Source organism: Syngnathus floridae, chromosome 20, assembly GCF_059516105.1.
Source record: "Syngnathus floridae isolate MCC-2025c chromosome 20, RoL_Sflo_1.0, whole genome shotgun sequence".
Taxonomy (NCBI): Eukaryota; Metazoa; Chordata; class Actinopteri; order Syngnathiformes; family Syngnathidae; genus Syngnathus; species Syngnathus floridae.
The window spans coordinates 6,095,001-6,109,585 of record NC_142432.1 but is presented as its reverse complement, the minus strand read 5'-3'; the positions used below and the strand labels follow the sequence as shown (position 1 = coordinate 6,109,585).

The window sequence follows — 14,585 nt, the reverse complement described above, 5'->3', positions numbered from 1 at the left end:
GCTCAAAACAACGTATGACAAGCAAGCAAGTTTCTCTTTCCATTTTAGCCAAGTTAAATTGAATTATTGGAACTGCACTTGTAGGAAACTGCAATGTGCCTGCCGGTGACCTCCCCCAGGGAGAATTTTCTTTCTTTTAATTTAGCTTTGAGCACAATGACACAACAGCCGCTTCTAACTTTAGACGGTGCTGAGGCTATTGTTACTCATCATTGTTACTCTCTTCTAGTCTCTTGAGGCCACCAAAGCTCAGGTTTCACTGTCTTTTGCGATCACTGACGTCAGCAGGCCTCAGGAAATAACATTAAATTACATCAAATTCACAAATACAATAAGTGTGACTCAACTAATAAATAATACATTTTAATAAATGGTGTTCTGAAGGATTTGTTTCCCCATCTGGTGCAGAGAATGAGTCGCCTGGAAAGTTGAAAAATTCCAACCTGCTTAAGCGCATTGTTGCACCTCTATCTATTGGCCGCCAGATGCCGACAAAGTAACAACCCCCCCCCCAAAAAAAACGATCAAAACAATTGATAGTTTTCAAATATCAAATAACTATTTTCTGGAAGTTGAAACAAAACGTGAAATGTACAACACTAAAGAGCAAACAGAGTGCAACGGATTACAAAATGCTTCACATTTCCATCGCTTGACTCATGCTTCTGTTGAATTCCTGGACGAGTAATCCTCCCTCGGCCGCAATGACTGCCGTGCCAACTGTTGTCTGTTTTCCATTCAACATCTATTATTATCCGTTCTATCAGTATTTTGTCCATGTTATTATTACGCCATGCCAACATACATGGTAAAAACAGTGATCTACTAAAATAATAATTAAAAAATATTGAGTGACTCGTCTATAAAAAGTATAACCAATAAAGGACAATTATAATTTAGTTGCATTTGCATGTTCTTTTTCCCAAACATTTAATGAACCTTGAGTTCATAACATGGCGGATCTGATTTCTTTTGCCATCTTTGGGCATATCCAGGAACGTCAACGAACGTAGTGGAGCGTTTGGGATTGTTACATTTGCTCACGTGGGCGGATTAGGTGTCAAACAATCAACATTTCTCGTCAAAACGTGTATAACTTTGTCCACGCTATACGTATTTCCGTATAGTTGATAGTTTATGTGAATTTGTTTGATTTTGAATGTTTTGTGTTGTCATAACTCCTGTAACATTTTCATCAATACAAGACACACCCCTATTTTATTTGGTGTTGGTACGTCCCGAACAGTTGGGCTCGGCCAAATTGACAAGCCAGGAAGTGAAGGGCGGTGGTTGTCAGAAGAGCTACGCCGTTGAGTTTAGTTTACACCGATTTTCTTCTTGTCAGGTAAATACGCAACTTATTTGCTATTTCTCCATTATCTGCTAGTTCATATTCTTACGAAGAAAGTAGTGGAAAGCAAGTGCCATTCGAAGTGGGAATGATGCTTAAAAACAGAATAGTTAGACTATTAGCCAGCTAGCTTGCCTGCCGTTAGCTCATCGCGACGCCTGTTTCTTGGTTTGTTTGTTTCGACAACACGAGCAAATTACACGACATGTTAGACGAAGTGGTTGCCTTTAAACGCGTGTACATTACAAAGAGAAAAGTATTCATGTGAGTTAGTTTCTCGTTGAGTTTTTAGTGTCGTCGTATTGTTTGTGTGGCTCCCAGGCCGCATTCCATTCGGCTTGTTAATCGACTTCCTATTTTCAACAAATGACGCGTTGAGAGAGAGAAAGTTTTATTTGTTTCATGCCTACCAAGCGTGTAATATCGCCAAACTACTTGTTATAGGTAAGGTGTGCTATCGTTGTCGAACCCTCGACCAAAGGTTCACCTGCTTTCGCCATCAAAAGAACGGGCACTTGACGTCAGTTTGATCAAGAGGCTTTAGTAAACATCTACTTTTAAATTGGAACGCAATAATCAACATTTACACTGATTGTTTGAGATGGAAGATCAAGTCATTTAACATAAAAAATGATTAATTGATCACGAAAAATATTTTCCACATTACTGTTTTTGATATTGCTCGCATTGAAGATATTCACAACGTCAAGCTCTCACTCAAAGAATTCTTAGCAAGTTTGGGTCTCGAGTGTGATTTTGTTTGTCATCCTAATTGTACAGCTTTCATTATACGGGTTTCTGGTGTTTAACATTGTTGTATTGAATCCTAAACTACTGAATTGAAGTTGGATGAGAGCGCTGTCTGGTCCTGTCTGAGCCTGTTGCAGCTCATTCCACATATTTCCCAGTTTTTCCACGAGCGCCTCGGAATGTTGAACGTCCACATTGGAGACGCGGCCTCATAAGGGCATCCGTACGCACATCGTTAACTTTGCTCCCATTTTGAGACAGCCATCTGGAAAGATGGCCAAGACTTCCATTTATAGCTCAGTCGAGAATGCTGTTCGGAACGGGGCGTGCCCCCCCGGCGACGGTGCTTGGCGGTGTGTCAGCCATGTTGATCGGTAGCGTGTGACGTTTTTCAGCGTGTCACTTTTGAATTTGTGGTGCAGGGATCCAAAGCGTCAAGATGGCGAGCAAACGGGCAAAGGGAAAGACCACCAAGAAGCGCCCCCAGCGCGCCACCTCCAATGTCTTCGCCATGTTCGACCAGTCGCAGATCCAGGAGTTCAAGGAGGCCTTCAACATGATCGACCAGAATCGTGATGGCTTCGTGGACAAGGAGGACCTCCACGACATGCTCGCCTCACTTGGTGAGTGCCCGCATCTCTCATCGGTACGGCAAATGTTTAAAAAAAAAAGTGCAGTGCATCATTTTTAAAATCAAATCTGCTTTTCAGACTTCATTTGTCACTGGCCACTTATCTCCTAATTTTGCGATTAAAAATAAATATCCTGTTTAGTCTTCGCCGGTTCTCAAGCCACAGCTCTTTGAAAACCGGTTGAGAGAGCCGCTGTTTGTCTCCGTCTGGCAAATAAGTGCCGTTTTCTGATGCCTCGCAGGGAAGAATCCCACGGACGACTACCTGGATGCCATGATGACCGAGGCTCCTGGCCCCATCAACTTCACTATGTTCCTCACCATGTTTGGAGAGAAGCTAAACGGCACGGACCCTGAGGACGTCATCAGGAACGCCTTTGCCTGCTTCGATGAAGAAGGAACAGGTACCAGAAAAGGAACCGTAAAAACAATCTCGTAAATTATTTCTAGGTCTTTGTGGACAAAAACTGAAATCCCGGCGGTGGTTCGTTCAGGTTTCATCCCGGAAGATTACCTCAGGGAGCTGCTCACGACGATGGGCGACCGCTTCACAGACGACGAGGTGGACGAGCTGTTTCGCGAGGCGCCCATCGACAAGAAGAGCAACTTCAACTATGTGGAGTTTACGCGCATCCTCAAGCACGGTGCCAAGGATAAGGATGATTAAAGCCAAAGCAAAATAAAGCCAGCGGATTCTTCTTCCACTTTGTGTCAGTTATGACCGCTGTACTGCCAATCTCAACTCTTCTGTAATAAACCGTGTTATGTCAAGCACGCCGAAGCAATAATGCTCTGCTGTGTCGGATGTGCCATTGGGTTGGAGCTGACTTGTTTTTGCATTTTATAATATAAAGTTTTCAAATAAAGCTTTCTATATGTTGTTTTTTTCTGCCGTGTGTTTCCATTGAGTGTAAACGACAAACGATATATCCTACTCTTTTTTTCGTTTTCAAGATGGGAGACCTTGATTTACGACGAACCTTAAAAGGTCTGTTTAAATCTCATTTATCGCCCTCTAGCGGTGAAACGCGTTCATACGAGAAGGTGCGTTCGGAGTTCTGAAGGAAGACTCGGTTACTGTTTACGTTTTTAAAAACTCAATTTACCTGCCTCAATTTATTTAATGTGTGATGGGATTTGAAATGGTTACATTTGGGTACATTTTTATTTTGGCGACCGACTGCCATGTAGCTACCGGAAACCAGCTCAATTGTCAGAAAAACGAACATCCCTGAATGCGTCAAGCACTGTTACGGAACCACGTTACGAGACGAATTCAGCCGGGTTCACGTTACGAGACTATTCAGCCGGGCTCACCTCGTCTTCTCCTTTTGTCCCCAACGACAGGAGAGCCTAGGTATGTATTGGGCTGCTAGTAAACATTTATTGTTCCTTAACCATTTTTGTCAGAGGGTTAAGTGCTTAACATCCGCTAGGAGTTTGCCACTTTTCCTTGACGCCGCCAGGCTAGCTGCTAAATTGCTATTAGCGAACCTGAAGGTTGCTCAGGACAGCGGTTCCAAACTTTTTGGGTCCCTGGAAGATTTGTTTTTTAATTTAACGTATATTCATGGTCGCTATCCGCCGTGCACCGATTCCAATTACAGCGAGACTACGAATCATAGCAGTAATGCCTTCGCCTAGGAAATAATGTTAAAAGTGACTTGAGGTAGAGGAACTTCATCTGAATCAGGAGTAACCAACTGTTCCAATTATTCTAGAACTGAGAAATCTGCACAATATTTTCCTTAGATTTTTTGCTTGGAAGTGGTTTGTGTTCATGAACGTGCTTAAAATGTGTGTTTTAAAGTGCTGGCGTGGATTTATGGGTTTAACTTCATCCCACTTGTTTTATCTTACTTTGGATTGTTCTTTGTGTGTTCTAGCGTGATGACATTGGGACTGAGGTCATGGCATTGAAACTGGTCCAAAGACTTTCAGTCGGAGTTCATCTCGGTTCCGTCTTCCCGGCAGTCTGGCCCGTGTGCGTGGCCTGCCTACACGCATCGGCGGGGCGTTGCATCCTCACAGGCGGCTGCCGCCGGCTCCAACCATCGCGAGGCACCAGGAGCCTGACCGCCATCGTCCGGGACCCGTCGTTCGTGGGAACGCTCGGGGACTCTGCACCCCGGTTCCGTCTGACCCAGCGACACGGTCCCGTCGACAAAGACGAACGCGACTTCCACAAGCGTTTGAACGACTGCTTGTCTTCATCCCAGGTGTTTGATGTCGGCAGATCTAACTACATACAATTCACATTTCATAATTAAGTATCCCAAATGAGCAATTACATTAAATTCACATTTGACCCGATTGCCGTTTTGTTCTTCTGTGAAGGTTTTCAAGGTGCTGCGCTCATCAACGGCAGTGTCAGATGGCGCGGCAGCCGCCGCACTGCACCACCTGGCCGACCTGGAGCGGGAGGAGGGCGAGAACCCCTGCCTGCGTGACCCCTCGGTGCTGGAAGACCACACCGTTCGAGCACTGTGCCTACAGCTTGAATGTGACTCACGCCTTTTGTCCGATTCCGCTTTGATGTCAGCTCTTCTGGCGTGCACGCGTCTCTACATCGACCCCTGGAGCACCCTGATGGTAACTATTTACAAAGTTGGAAACGGGGATCAAACAAGAGCTTTCAAAGTTGAAGTTTGGCTGTAAATGCCTCTCCTTTGCACCTTTAGGTGCGTCTGTTGTCGGAAAGCCAGGAGAGGCTGGAGAGCGGCGACCTAAGCGTGAGCCAGCTTTGCACGCTGGGCCGGGCGGCGCTAGCTGTAGAGGGCTCCGGGGGCGCCATGCTGGCGGAGGTCATGGCACAAATCCAGAAGGAGGAACCCTCACGGTGGAGCTTAGACGAACTTGTGGCGGTGTACCAGCTTCTGCGAAGTGGTGCAGCACACGGCGGCAAATACAGGGACCTCCTGAATGCCATGCATGCCCACGCCGTGACGGTGGCGCCTTCCATGGACGAGGTAGCTGTCAGCGGGCTGCTCGGCGCCCTGAAGGACCTGGACCAAACCCAGGCCACGCCGCTGGTGATCCAGTTGTGCAAACGGGCCGTGCGCCACCTGCCCCACTTCTCTGACAAGCAGCTGGCAGCCGTCCTCGCCGCCCTCATGCACTTTGGACATAGTGACCGCTACCTGGTGGAGGCGCTTGAGCGTCGCGTGTCTGCCGCCGCCTTCACGTGCCACCCGGAGATGCTTACCAAGGCTACGCAGTTCTTGAGCCGCAGGAACATCCTGTCGCCGGCTGTGCTGGACGCCGTAGCCGAGAGCTTCGTGTACCGAGCGGACGGCTACAGCACGGGGCAGATAGCGCGGCAGATTGCGCCGTTCGGGAAGCTGGCCTACCTCCCGCCCAACGCCGGCGAGCTCTTCAGAAAGGTGGAGAGCATCCTGCGCACGCGATTCTCACAGTTTCAGCCCCGCACTCTGTTGAGCCTTCTGCACTCGTGCATCCTGGTGGAGAGGTTTCCTGTCAACTTTGTTTCCAAGGTCTTCAGCAACTTCTTCCTGCAGCAGCTGCAAGGTGAGGGACGCACCAAAGTTTCCCTGTTCAAGGGAAGAGAAATGTTATAGTGCCCCAAAAAATATCTGATGCCGTTTGTCGTGTTTCAGAGGAAAAGAACGGGATGGACCATTTTGTCCTGGCGCAGCTGACTCAACTCTACATGACCGTCAAATTGGAGTGTCCCTTCTATGAGGTAAACGGGTTTGATATGTCATTTCATCTCACTTGTCGATATTATTCAATATTATACTGTGTTTTCAGGGCCCTCGTCTGCTCCCCAAGTACCGCGTCAAGTCCTTCCTGATACCGGGACGCTCCCTGGAGACGGCGGTGGAGCCGCAGCTGGACAACTCGGTCAAGTCGGGCCTGGTGCAGCTCTTTGGCGCGCGCTCCTACTTTGCCTCTAAAGTTTTGACGCCTTACTGCTACACGCTGGGTAAGGCAGCGTTAGGTGCCGGACCAATGCTGTGACATTGCCTTGATGCGCCATTGTGTGTGCAGACGTGGAGATCAAGCTGGACGAGGAAGGATACGTGCTCCCTGCCAGCCATCAGGACGTCTTCAAACGGTGTGTAAAGCCCCCACATCCAACAAATCAAGGCCTGTCTGAAATCCACACTCACCCTTTTCCTCAGGATAGCGCTGTGCATCGACGGCCAGCGGCGCTTCAGCACCAACGGCAGACGGCTCCTCGGTAGCGAGAGCATCAAGCAGCGCCACCTCCAGCTGCTAGGATACCAAGTTGTCCAGGTGCGCTTCTTTCCCACTGGTCCTTTTCAGAATGAAAATGCGATGGTTTCTTTATTGACGCCGTGCTTCTACGCTACAGATCCCCTTCTATGAATTTGAGCAACTGCGCAGCAAGGCCGCCATCAGCAATTACCTCCACCAGAAAATTTTCCCTCACAGCTACAGACTCATTTGGTGACTTATGACTCCAAATGTTGATATTTGAGCTTTGTAACTTGAAAGGATGAGGGTAAGGAAAACAAAATACCAAATAAACATGACACAGGTTGCGTTATATGCAGCGTTGTTTGAAAAATACCATTTATTGTGAGTCCCACCTTCGATTAATCGAACAATCATAAAGATGAATGAGAAAGGAATTTGATCATTTTGGTTAGTCTAAGGCAAGGAGTGTCACTCGGATAAATAGAAGGGAGGGCTAAGACACATGGAAACGATCGTCTGTTTATGTGGCGGGAATTTGAGGAAGGCCAAACTCGTCCACCAAGACGCCTTCCTGTAAGAACAGAAAGCAAGCGGTATGAATGGGAGCAGCGGAGAGAAAAGCAAGAGTTGGAATCTTTATGATAGGCTACCCTGGTAGATTTGGAGCCAGGCAGGCCTTCGGGGATGGCCGGCGCCGTCGACGCCTCGTCTAAGTAGGAGCTGTCTTCGTCCATCAGGAACTCATCTCCCAGGGCGTCCAGCTCTGCCGACCGCACAAAGAACCTTAACGGCGCCCTCGCATCGGAATGGACTCGCCACCACATCAAGCAACAGCACGCCCTAACCTTCCCCCTCTCTCACCTCGGCCCGTCTTCGCGGGGTGAGCACTTTTACTTTGTTCTATAAATGTATTCTATAAATTAAGCGCAGTTATAAAAATAATAATTTCAGCACTAAAAAATTAAAAAGTGTTATGTACAAAGAAGCAGAGTTTGCAATTTAACTGCAAATTGAATCATAATGTTTAAATAACACAATTTTAACAAACTGAAATATTAATTTGGGGAGAAAAATCAAATGAATCCAACAGATATCAATCAATGCAGCAAAACAATGTTCAAAATGAAAGTTTTTTTGCAACCGACCCGCCTCCAAGTCGTCCTCGTCAATCTCGGGAGTTCCGTAGCTGCGGCTCAGCGTCTCTTGGATCTCGTTGGCGTCTTCCATCATGTCCTCCAGCTGATCTTGAATGTTCTTGTACGGGAAATGAAAAGCTTAGCTTGTGCTCGTTATAGGTGGTAAGGGAAACAAAATGGAAAATTACCTCGATTTGATCAAGTTTGACTTGCTTGTACGCTTTCTTCATGTCTTTCAGGCCGCCCTTCATGGCATCCACCTTAAGAAAAACCACACGTCAGTAAACATTCAAAGCACTTCACATTTTAGGCGACAAGTGAGCTTACTGTGGTTTTAGTGTCTTGGAGGGTTTGAATGGTGTAGTTGGCTTGTTCCATGTTAAACGACTGCTGCATGAGGTTGTCTCGCTGGCCCTCGTACCTGCAACGACAACAATTCTAGTTGGACTCAAGTTGGGGGAAAAACAATAGAAAGTTTCAAAGTAGCAAAAAGGACACTTGCATTCGCTTCTGCTTCAGGATCCTCATGGCCTTTTGTTTGACCATGTTCTAATGGCAAGAGCACAGAAGAACGTGGTCAGTAAACAAAACAGACATTGGATCGTGTTTGCTGTTTCACCTTTGACGGTCCGTCTCGCATCTTCTTCATCTGTTCCTTGTACTTGACAAGCTCGGCATCCAGTCTGGCAATTTTCTTATCCACAGACTCCGAACGGGAATCCACCTTTTCAAGTCACAATGCGTATGTTCCATTTTACATCCAAACAAAAGCTGTTCTATGCTAACAAATCTGACGGAACCAATCTGCATTTACAAAACTAGGAATGAATGAGCGTGGAATGTCAATTGGCCACAATGACGTCACAATTGGGTAAAACTCTACAGCTCACTATTTCAATTTTCAGAAATAGAAAGCTCAAAAGGTTTCCTTGATTCCATTATTTCAACTTTTTCTATACGACACTTACAAGTCTAAAACAATCGTAGGCGAACGAACGCAAAGATGCTATAAAATATGCAGCAAATCAGCACAGACCCTTTTTTTTCCTCTTACAAACGCAGGAATGTTGTGCTAACATCGTTTACTCCAATAAATATATATCTTTTTTTTTTTACAGTTTCATATCTAAATGTATGTACACCGCTGGCTATAAATAATCTCTTCCTCTCAAGTCACCTGCAAACCTGTAGAACCGGTTCATACCGGTCCGCTCTATCTCACCAAAAACGAAATAGTTTTTATTGCGGCTTTTTATTTATGGCATTCAAAATATTTTGAACGAGACAATTGGCGATGAATCACGGCTTGAATGTTCTTGTTTTTAAACCCGTGACATGACATCAACACCGCGTCGGGTTTCGCCACGCGTTAATATTAATAATTTGGTTCAAAATTCATTTGGAGGCAACACTACAAGTTTAAACAGGCACGTTTTTGTTTCCGACTTCCGAGAAAACTTGTCAATTGTTAGGCCCAACTAAATTAGCCTCTCCGGCAGGGCTAGTCTTTGTTTACTTCGAGGTAGGGGGGAAAAAAAACAAATGAATGTTAAAAAATGTACTTACGGTTCCGATGCAGTCCGTAAGGTTCGGTGCCGGACCCTTGGGTTTCCCTCTACCAAAAATACGATTCATTTTAATGAAAAAAAACCAACAAACTTGTGCTGAGCGTAAGTTTTTTCGCCGTCTGTCTATTCTACCACCCTCGAAACACCCGGAAGTGTCGACGATGACGTCATTTGACTATGTCACCAAAACCACGCCCGTGGAAGATTTAGATTTGTCACTTGTAATAGACGCTTTTGGCCACCAAGAGACGCTACTGACTCATTATTTGCATACATATATGAAAAATATTTTTTGTTTAATAGCCATCCATACGTCTTCTTTAAACTTTATTTAATGTGTTATACAAACAAAGCCAATGTACAGCTACGGGTGAACAAACATAAGGAGGATGATGGTAAAATGACAGACATAGCCCAAAATAACCTTTCTTGGGATGAAGTCTCTGAAGTTATTTTTACTGTCAGAAAACTTAAAAATAGCAGTGAAACACGTGATGCTCTTCATTCGCACTCATTTACAACAAAAGTGCCGATCATGCATTTAGGCCGCCGATGGAATAAGTGTGACATGCTACAAGAACTATATATTCTATTCTATCTCAAACAAATCACAATCACGTTACCGTTACATACGGATTGATAATATGCAGGCTTTGTCATATTTGAACATTTCAATGGGATTATTATGTCGCATGTGGCGGGATTATTCTCTGTCAAATCCTCCCAGTGGATGACAAAAAGCCTTCTGTCAAATTTCTATTCCAACATGCTCTCCGGGTTCCTGTTCTTAAAGGTCACCATTCGTCTCGTCCCCAAAATAGTCCTGTCTGTCTCAATCTGCTGTATTGAAAGTGAGTCCAACAACTCAAATCCTCTTTTGCCACCTCTCCAAACGATGTCCTTCAGGCCACCATGACCGTGTCTACATGGTTGTGGTGACGTGAGTGAGACCCAAGTCCCGGGAGTCCTCTTTTCCCATGTGGGAAAATGAAGACAGTTCCAGTGCTAGTCATGTAGCCTTACTGTTCTCATCCGGGTTGCGGAGGGGCACGGCGGCCTCGCCCACGGCTTCCGGTGCCGCTGCCGCCTTCCTGCTCCTGGATGCCTTCTGCTGCCTTAGCCTAGCTGAGACGCAGAAGTCCTTGAAGCAGCGCTTAAAGTTTTCATCCAGGAAGGCGTAGAGGATGGGATTGAGGCTACTGTTGGTGTAGCCCAGCGCCACACAAAAGAAGTAGGCGGCCATGATGGCGGTGGTCTCGGGCACGATGACCAGCGCCTTAACCAGAATGAAGATGTGGATGGGGGTCCAGCACACCACGAAGACGGCCACTACCACCACCACCAGCCGGGTGATGCGCCGCAGGTTGCGGTCCTTCACCCGTGAGCCGGACAGCATGCGCACGCTCTTGAGGCGGAGGAGCATCAGGGAGTAGCACACGGTGATGATCAGAACCGGCACCACGAAGGCGAAGACAAACACGCACATTTTCATGAGCGTGTCCCAGTACACGTACGGCTCGGGGAACTGTAAGGTGCACTCGGTGATGCCTGCGAGAGACACAAATGGACCCAAAACATGAAGCAATCAATAACCTGGACTACCAACTGGATCAGGCTAGGATTCAATTCCCGGACTAGCGCCCAAACTCGGAAACGTGTCTGAGAGCTCACCGAGGTTTGTCTGGGTACCGCCCAGGATAAAAGCGGGAATGCCGGCGGCCGAGGACAGGATCCAGATGCACACGTTGATGACCTTGGCCTTAACTGGGGTCCGGAAGTCCAGCGCCTTGACCGGGTGGCACACGGCCACGTAGCGATCCACGCTCATCATGGTGAGCGTGAAGATACTGGTGAACATGTTGTAGTAGTCGATGGCAATGAAGACCTTGCACAGCACCTGGCCGAAGGGCCACGTGTTGAGCAGGTAGTCGGTACTCTGGAAGGGCATGGTGGTGGTGACCAGAGCGTCGGCCAGGGCCAGGTTGAAGATGTAGATGTTGGTGGCCGTTTTCATCTTGGTGTACCTGAGACGACACGGAAAGTTGCAAAGCGCCCAGAGCGAGCTCGGCGGCATGAATCAAACAGCAGCTCGCTTCGTGCTTCCGGGCTTCATTGTTATGCATCGGACGAGGCCCGTTTCTCCACTTCATTAAATGAGGGAAGCGTAATCGCACTAAGTAATTAGTTTTTTTCTCATCGGACCGCAGTCGCTTCCTTTTTTTTTTTCCCCTTTTGTCTTGTTTTACTGTTGAGTGCCCCGCCTTTTGCGGGAACACAGCAAGCGCAGAGAACAAACCGGACTTCAAAATTACCTTTACTTTTTCATGAAGCCAAACTATATTATTCAGCTTAATAGCGTAATGCTATGGTTACATTATTGATCTCAACGTCTTGCAGGCTCCAGGCGGCTTTTGTTTAATTAGTGCGACCAAAAGCAGCAGCCGAGTCATCAATAAAATAGTTGGCCCGAGCACATTTGATTCAGCTCACCGCTGTGTTGTATTTACACATTTGGAACACTTGGTGGATTCTGTTAAGTTTACCAGGAGTTGGCTAACTTGAATCAGTCGCTTGTGTTTGCTAACTGGCCTTTTTTTTTATTTAGCAGCAGTCACAGCAGTGCGACGTCTCTTTCCACTTAAGTGGTGACCCAAACCAAAGCCCTGTACAGTTGACAGCGCTAATAGTCCAGCTTAATTGGTTCAATCCAATGTAATAAAGTAAAGGCTCGCCAGAAGCGGGACAAGGTCAGCAATCAGGGCCAGTGTGACACCTTTCTAATACAAAGCGTCGAGTAATCAATGTTTAATATAAAGGCATCGATTGGAAGGCGCTCGCCATCGTGCGCTCGTTTGAATAGAGCGCTTCTCTTCGAGCCACTACTGTGGCCAGCCGGGCGTCACTTTTTGATTTGATGCCACCTGCTCGCTATCTGCTGCATCTTTTTTTTTTTTTTTTCCAACCGGAACATCAGGGTGGATTTGCCGCCTCCGTGTGTCGTAAATAAAGAGCCAATGTGGCCCCTCGGAGCTATCATTAATATCACGTTGACCAGTCTGCTGGGAGGCTGTGATTTATGGAAGCGCTGTTATTGCTTCAGTGGGGCCACTTCTCGAGGGGCGCGGGCGATGGGATTCATAAAGTGAGCTTGTGGGCCGTCGGGGGCACATATCAACTCGAGCAATCGATTGCAGCATGTCACGCATATGTGGAATTAATGACACGGTGAAAGTGAAACTCCACACCCCCGGCTCGAAGGAAACCGCTTACGCTCACTTGATTAGGTACGCCGAGTCGTGGAATCAAGGCCGCCAAGCTTGTTTTGGATTTAGTCTCACATGCAAGTGACAGAACTTATTATTATTATTGTTATTGTTGCTCATTAGTATTTATTATTACACCCCGACGCGTATCATGACATTGTCCCCATTTGAGCTCCACGCTAATTCTTGGAGACAGACAGACAGCTGTGGCTTTTTTTTTTTTTTTTTTTTTTTGTGGCTCCTTACCGGACGATGACATACATGACCAGGCAGTTGCCCAGCAATCCCACCACGAAGACGAGCGAGTAGACGGCGGTGATGATGGGTATGACGGGCGACAAGGCGTCTTGGTCCAGCTCCCAGTCCTGGTCACCCACGCTGCCATTCCGACTCCACGCTGAAGCGTTGCCGCTCGCGGCGGCGCTTGACGCGTCTTCCTGCAAACGCTCCCGAAACGTCTCGGCCGGACCAGCGCTTTCCATCATTGCAAAAGGCGCACACGCTTCCACTTGCTGTTCGCAGCAAACTTTGGAAAGAGGGGCGGAGGGCGCGTACCCGCACACTGTTCGCGCGCGCGCGTCAACATGTGGCGCGTGAACGACGCGCGTTTTTATAAATACACTCGCTCATGACGGCCACTGCGAGAAAACCAAAACATCCTCTTCTTCGCAAGACTTCTACTGCGTCCGCATGTAAATGATTGCAGAAGAGGATAATTGTGATGATAACCAGAGAACGGGCTATCGCCCCCCCCTCCACCGCCCACACACACAAATTATTTGCTCCAAAACTTGCGAGATGTCTGCATAGTAAGCACGTGTTTTGCTTTTTCTTTGGCTTTTCAGGTGAGGGACATGTGACATGACCACAGAAATGGAACCTCTGTCCACTAGGAGGCGCCATTCTTACCCCGGCGGGCCATGACACGTCTGCCAGCCAGTGTGTGTACTTTTTATACTTTTTGTCAGTGATGACGTCACAGCTTGACTTGCATTTGTATGAAACATTATTTCAGTTACGTTTTTATTTTCAATATTAATGTAAAGTTAAACTCTACAAAGTTGCTTCCAGTAATATCCATTCTGGGAACAAAATTTCGTTATTTTGATGAACATGTCGGCCTCCTTAGCAACTGTATTTCCATGTTGGTCAAAATGTTGTCTTCTTGGAGCGCTGAGTGTTTTTTTCTTTTCTTTTAATGGGTGCTTCTCGATGTAATGTTTGAATGCTCCGGTGGGAATGTTTGTGCGTTGTCACGCAGATGCGTGTGTGTGCTTTATTTTTCATTTCCTTCCAAGAAGATTGCCTTTCTGTGGGGGAGGGGGGGGGGCAGCAAGCAAAGGCCAATTTGATGCTAGAAAGTGCAATTTGGCTTGCTCCTCAGGAGATTTTACATTTGCCACAAGGCACTTAATGGAACATCTCCATACATGGCTAGCTTTTAAAGGCCAAAGCCGCGTAAGGAGCTAGCCAGCGAGCAAACGAGGCGTCTGCCGTTCGTTTGAGATGAGCACGCTAATGTACTCTAATGTCTCCATCTCGCCTGTCGGCACATTTGAAAACATGAAAATGGATTTCCCAATTGCTTCATTTGTACAAAGAACAATCATAGATTTTTTCCCACTCTTTGAGTCTCATTTGACTTGTCACTCAGCAGTTTTAGAATAAACTTCACAAAGGATCTGTTTGCTTTTCTCCAAT

At 46.8% G+C, this 14,585-nt stretch overlaps 4 protein-coding genes across 5 annotated transcripts; 2 read left to right on the top strand and 2 right to left on the bottom strand.

Annotated features, from left to right (window-relative positions):
* The first annotated feature begins 1,181 nt into the window (after nt 1–1,181).
* On the top strand, nt 1,182–3,613 carry myl12.1 (myosin, light chain 12, genome duplicate 1). 2 transcript variants are annotated; one of them, XM_088363865.1, is made up of 4 exons: nt 1,182–1,345; nt 2,524–2,724; nt 2,975–3,136; nt 3,227–3,613. In XM_088363865.1, exons 2-4 carry the CDS (start codon nt 2,541–2,543, stop codon nt 3,397–3,399), a joined length of 519 nt encoding a protein of 172 aa, XP_088219991.1. In that variant the 5' UTR covers nt 1,182–1,345; nt 2,524–2,540; the 3' UTR covers nt 3,400–3,613. The 2 variants fall into 2 exon arrangements, with proteins under 2 accessions (XP_088219991.1, XP_088219992.1); XM_088363866.1 differs by lacking the exon at nt 1,182–1,345 and adding an exon at nt 1,651–1,795.
* A 320-nt stretch (nt 3,614–3,933) lies between these two features.
* On the top strand, nt 3,934–7,289 carry fastkd3 (FASTK mitochondrial RNA regulator 3). The gene is made up of 9 exons (XM_088363935.1): nt 3,934–4,089; nt 4,619–4,951; nt 5,070–5,324; nt 5,414–6,260; nt 6,350–6,435; nt 6,504–6,678; nt 6,744–6,810; nt 6,878–6,992; nt 7,072–7,289. Exons 2-9 carry the CDS (start codon nt 4,643–4,645, stop codon nt 7,168–7,170), a joined length of 1,953 nt encoding a protein of 650 aa, XP_088220061.1. The 5' UTR covers nt 3,934–4,089; nt 4,619–4,642; the 3' UTR covers nt 7,171–7,289.
* On the bottom strand, nt 7,276–9,789 carry chmp5b (charged multivesicular body protein 5b). The gene is made up of 8 exons (XM_088363936.1): nt 9,620–9,789; nt 8,673–8,777; nt 8,556–8,602; nt 8,381–8,474; nt 8,242–8,313; nt 8,063–8,171; nt 7,568–7,680; nt 7,276–7,488 (listed from the first exon to the last, which is right to left on the bottom strand). Exons 1-8 carry the CDS (start codon nt 9,686–9,688, stop codon nt 7,438–7,440), a joined length of 660 nt encoding a protein of 219 aa, XP_088220062.1. The 5' UTR covers nt 9,689–9,789; the 3' UTR covers nt 7,276–7,437.
* A 163-nt stretch (nt 9,790–9,952) lies between these two features.
* Nucleotides 9,953–13,448, bottom strand: LOC148380979 (delta-type opioid receptor-like). Its single transcript, XM_088363351.1, has 3 exons — nt 13,131–13,448; nt 11,293–11,645; nt 9,953–11,169 (listed from the first exon to the last, which is right to left on the bottom strand). The coding sequence occupies exons 1-3, from the start codon at nt 13,367–13,369 to the stop codon at nt 10,631–10,633; spliced, it is 1,131 nt and encodes a 376-aa protein (XP_088219477.1). The 5' UTR covers nt 13,370–13,448; the 3' UTR covers nt 9,953–10,630.
* Nucleotides 13,449–14,585: the final 1,137 nt, after the last annotated feature.

Bases quoted from the DNA above. Each gene is read 5' to 3' on its own strand.
- myl12.1 (XM_088363865.1), top strand. From the start codon at position 2,541: ATGGCGAGCAAACGGGCAAAGGGAAAGACCACCAAGAAGCGCCCCCAG. The intron at 2,725-2,974 runs GTGAGTGCCCGC...GATGCCTCGCAG, and splicing joins CGACATGCTCGCCTCACTTG to GGAAGAATCCCACGGACGAC. The intron at 3,137-3,226 runs GTACCAGAAAAG...TGGTTCGTTCAG, and splicing joins CTTCGATGAAGAAGGAACAG to GTTTCATCCCGGAAGATTAC.
- fastkd3 (XM_088363935.1), top strand. From the start codon at position 4,643: ATGGCATTGAAACTGGTCCAAAGACTTTCAGTCGGAGTTCATCTCGGT. The intron at 5,325-5,413 runs GTAACTATTTAC...TTGCACCTTTAG, and splicing joins ACCCCTGGAGCACCCTGATG to GTGCGTCTGTTGTCGGAAAG. The intron at 6,261-6,349 runs GTGAGGGACGCA...GTCGTGTTTCAG, and splicing joins CTTCCTGCAGCAGCTGCAAG to AGGAAAAGAACGGGATGGAC.
- chmp5b (XM_088363936.1), bottom strand. From the start codon at position 9,688: ATGAATCGTATTTTTGGTAGAGGGAAACCCAAGGGTCCGGCACCGAAC. The intron at 8,603-8,672 runs GTGAAACAGCAA...TCTTGCCATTAG, and splicing joins TGCGAGACGGACCGTCAAAG to AACATGGTCAAACAAAAGGC. The intron at 7,681-8,062 runs GTCGGTTGCAAA...TGCGGTCGGCAG, and splicing joins CGAGGACGACTTGGAGGCGG to AGCTGGACGCCCTGGGAGAT.
- LOC148380979 (XM_088363351.1), bottom strand. From the start codon at position 13,369: ATGATGGAAAGCGCTGGTCCGGCCGAGACGTTTCGGGAGCGTTTGCAG. The intron at 11,646-13,130 runs GTAAGGAGCCAC...GTGTCGTCTCAG, and splicing joins GTCATGTATGTCATCGTCCG to GTACACCAAGATGAAAACGG. The intron at 11,170-11,292 runs GTGAGCTCTCAG...TGTCTCTCGCAG, and splicing joins CGGTACCCAGACAAACCTCG to GCATCACCGAGTGCACCTTA.